Below are 4,168 nucleotides of genomic sequence, written 5' to 3' on the forward strand. Positions count from 1 at the left end.
GAGAAAAAAATAACAGGAGAAGGAGGAAACGGCAGAAGGAGGAGGAGGAAAAGAGAGGAATGACACGCAGAGGTGAGAAGGGATTGAGTTGAATGCAACTGTGAGAAAAGAATGAGGTGAAGGAGAGAGGGCATGCAGTATGTAAACATGCAGGGTCGGCTGGGCGCGGTGGCGCACGCCTGTAATCCCAGCACTTTGGGAGGCTGAGGCGGCTGCGTCACTTGAGTCCAGGAGTCTGCGACCAGCCTGGGCAATATAGTGGGAGGATCTCCTGAACCCAGGAAGTTGGGGCTGCAGTGAGCTGTGATTGCATCACTGTACTCCAGCCTGGGCGTCGGAGTGAGACCCTGCCTCAAATACAAAACAAAGCAAAAACCAAACCAAACCAACCAACCAAAAAAAAAAAAAAATCACAAAAGATGCAAGGAACATTGTGAATTTTCCTGTGTCGTAGAGTTTAGGACAACTTAACAGTAAAACACTCCAGGCGTGGTGGCTCACGCCTGTAATCCCAGCACTTTGGGAGGCCTAGGTGGGTGGATCACCTGAGGTCCGGGGTTTGAGACCAGCCTGGTCAACATGGCGAAACCCTGTCTCTACTAAAGATACAAAACTTAGCCAGGCATGGTGGTGGGCGCCTGTAGTCCCAGCTAGTAGGGGGCTGAGGCAGGAGGATCGCTTGAACCTGGAAGGCGGAGGTTGCTGTGAGCCGAGATCGTGCCACTGCACTTCAGCCTGGGCGACAGAGTGAGACTCTGTTTCAAACAAACCAAACCAAACCATAAAACACAGAGCCTTGCGTTTCCTCAGAGATGTTTAGAGCAGCTTCTAGACAGTCACAGGATTAGCAAGGAGAGGTTCAGGGAGAACCTGATGGAGGTAAGGGCTTGATTTCAAAGCCTGCTGTGCTCATAGCACTGTGCCCCATAACTAGCTTTTGAATAACACACAGAGTATTACAATATCTTCTTATTGGCCGGGCGCGGTGGCTCAAGCCTGTAATCCCAGCACTTTGGGAGGCCGAGGCGGGTGGATCACGAGGTCAAGAGATCGAGACCATCCTGGTCAACACAGTGAAACCCCGTCTCTACTAAAACTACAAAAACATTAGCTGGGCATGGTGGTGCGTGCCTGTAATCCCAGCTACTCAGGAGGCTGAGACAGGAGAATTGCCTGAACCCAGGAGGCGGAGGTTGCGGTGAGCCGAGATCGCGCCATTGCACTCCAGCCTGGGTAACAAGAGTGAAACTCCGTCTCAAAAAAAAGAAAAAAAAAAAAATCTTCTTACATTTGATCTCAATAATTAGGACTAGGGTCATGATCCTGGGAGATTAAGATAAGAGCATAGTTTTTTATTTATTTATCTACATATTTATTTAGAGACAAGCTCTCACTCTGTTGCCCAGGCTGGAGTGCGGTGGCATGATCTCAGCTCACTGCAACCTCTGCCTCCCGTGTTCAAGCAATTCTCCTGCCTCAGCCTCCTCAGTAGCTGAGGAGGTGTCTACCACCACACCTGGCTAATTTTTTTTTTTTAGATGGAGTATTGCTCTGTCGCCAGGCTGGAGTGCAGTGGCGCAATCTCAGCTCACTGCAACCTCCGCCTCCACCTGGGTTCAAGCAATTCTTCCACCTCAGCCTCCCGAGTAGCTGGGACCACAGTTGCGTGCCACTACGCCCAGCTAATTTTTGTATTTTTAGTAGAGACGGGGTTTCACCATATTGGCCAGGATGGTCTTGATCTCTTGACCTTGTGATCCGCCCACCTGGGACTCCCAAAGTGCTGGGATTACAGGCGTGAGCCACTGCGCCTGGCCCTGGCTAATTTTTTATGTTTTTGGTAGAGACGGGTTTCACCATGTTGGCCAGGCTGGTCTCCAACTCCTGACCTCAAGTGATCCACCAACCTCGGCCTCCCAAAGTTCTGGGATTACAGGTGTGAGCCACCCTGCCTGGTCTTCTTCTTCTTTTTTTTTTTTTTTGAGACAGAGTCTCACTCTGTTGCCCAGGCTGGAGTGCAATGGCATGATCTCGGCTCACTGCAATCTCCGCCTCCCGGGTTCAAACAATTCTCCCACCTCAGCCTCCTGAGTACCTGAGACTATAGGTGCCCATCACCAAGTCAGGCTAATTTTTGTATTTTTAGTAGAGACAGGGTTTTGCCATCTTCACCAGGCTGGTCTCAAACTCCTGACCTCGTGATCCACCCGCCTCAGCCTCTCAAAGTGCTGGGGTTGCAGGTGTGAGCCACCGTGACTGGCTTAGATGTTTTAAGATGAAATAAGGAGCGTGAAGCTTGGACAAGGATCAACCAGAAACAGGGCAATGAAGCCCAGGGAGTTAATCCCACTCTGTGATTCTTCACCAGGCTCCACTGAAAAGCATTACCTTTTTCAGCTCCTCATAACTTAGTAACAGGAAGTTTTTCTTCTGTCTCACGGACATCCAGCCATGAATTTGGTCAAACCATGACCCATATATCACTGCATGGGGTGGCAGAAAGAGTGTTGGGTTATAAACTTTATAAGAGCAGGGATCCAATCTATTACGTTCACTTTCCCACCGGCTTGTTAAAAGTATAATCCACAAACAAAACTAGAATGAAACTTGGTCAAAGGGTACAAATGCCCTTTAAAGTATATAACATGATGTTTTGATATATGCATACATTGTGAAATGACAGTGTATTAGTCAGTTTTCACACTGCTATGAAGAACTGCCCAAGACTGGGTAATTTACAAAAGAGGGTGAAGTGAGTGACAGCAGGGGAAATGCCAGACCCTGATGAAACCATCGGACCTCGTGAGAACTCACTATCACGAGAATAGCACGGGGGAGACTGCCACCATGATGCAATCACTTCCCACTGGGTCCCTCCTATGACACGTGGGGATTATGAGGATTACAATTCAAGATGAGATTTGGGTGGGCACACAGCCAAACCATATCAGATGGAATCAAGCTAATTAACATATTCATTTCCTCACACATTGACTGTTTTCAGTGGGTGACGAGAACATTGAAGATGGTCTCTCTTGGCAATTGTCAAATATGGGATACATTGTTATTATTATGATGATCACTTTTGAGGCAGAGTCTTGCTCTGTCGCCCAGGCTGGAGTGCAGTGGTGTAATCTTGGCTCATTGCAGTCTCTGCCTCCTGGGTTTAAGTGATTCTCGTGCCTCAGCCTGCCGAGTAGCTGGGATTGCAGGTGTGCACCACCACGCCTGGCTAATTTTTGTATTTTTAGTAGAGACGGGGTTTTACGATGTTGGCAAGTCTTGTCTGGAACCCCTGACCTCCCGTGATCCTCCCGCCTCAGCCTCCCAAAGTGCTGGGATTACAGGTGTGAGCCATCGTGCCTGGCCTGTGTTTAAAGCACAGATAGGCAAGATGTTGGGACAGTGAGGAGGTTTACAGGATGTGATTTCTTGATCCACCGCTATTGATTAGATTTTCCAAGATTCCTGGTGACAGCTGAAGCACCCAGTCCAGACCTCTTTATAAACCAGATAGCAAAGTCAAATCTGGCATTGTTAAGGGATTTTTCTCCTCATGTCTGGGCTTCTATTATATGTTCTCACTGTTGACCTTTTTCTGAAAGTCTAACCTGGACCAAGGAAGGAGATAGGGCTGAAGAGCTCAGCTGGGATCAGCCCAATAGGAACTATGACCAGGCTTTGAAGACTGGACTTTATACCAAGAGTAAATCATTGAGGAATGGTTTAGACAGAGAATGAGCTTTACAGTCTGTGGCAGATCATTGCAATGTAGCCGAGAAGGACCAAAGAGCATGTAAAGTGAGGATGCTGGTGATGAATGTATTATGTTAATCTAGGTGAGATTGAACAGTGGGTCTGGTTAACCAAGTGTCAGTGGAAGTGGTGGAAAATGGACATTTAGTATCTAAAAAAGGCATATCGAATAGGTTGGGTGCAGTGGCTCACAGCTGTAATCCCAGCTATGCGGGAAGACTAGGCAGGAGGATTGTTGAGGCTAGGAGTTTCAGATCAGCCTGGGCAACATAGCAAGACCCCAGCTCTATGAAAAAATTAAAAAATTAAAATTTTTTTTTTTTTTTTTTTAGACGGAGTTTCACTCATGTTACCCAGGCTGGAGTGCAATGGCGCGATCTCGGCTCACCGCAACCTCCGCCTCCTGGGTTCA

The 4,168-nt window shown here is 47.9% G+C and overlaps 1 protein-coding gene across 1 annotated transcript in view; it reads right to left on the minus strand.

Moving 5' to 3' along the window:
- Positions 1-4,168, minus strand: part of SULT2A1 (sulfotransferase family 2A member 1) — a 14,729-nt gene that overhangs the window by 2,396 nt on the left and 8,165 nt on the right. Inside the window, exon 4 of the mRNA XM_017500432.1 lies at positions 2,389-2,483. Coding sequence (XP_017355921.1) covers positions 2,389-2,483 — 95 coding nt within the window. The remainder of the gene's footprint in view (positions 1-2,388; positions 2,484-4,168) is intronic.

This window comes from Cebus imitator, unplaced genomic scaffold, assembly GCF_001604975.1.
Source record: "Cebus imitator isolate Cc_AM_T3 unplaced genomic scaffold, Cebus_imitator-1.0 Scaffold266, whole genome shotgun sequence".
Lineage (NCBI taxonomy): Eukaryota > Metazoa > Chordata > Mammalia > Primates > Cebidae > Cebus > Cebus imitator.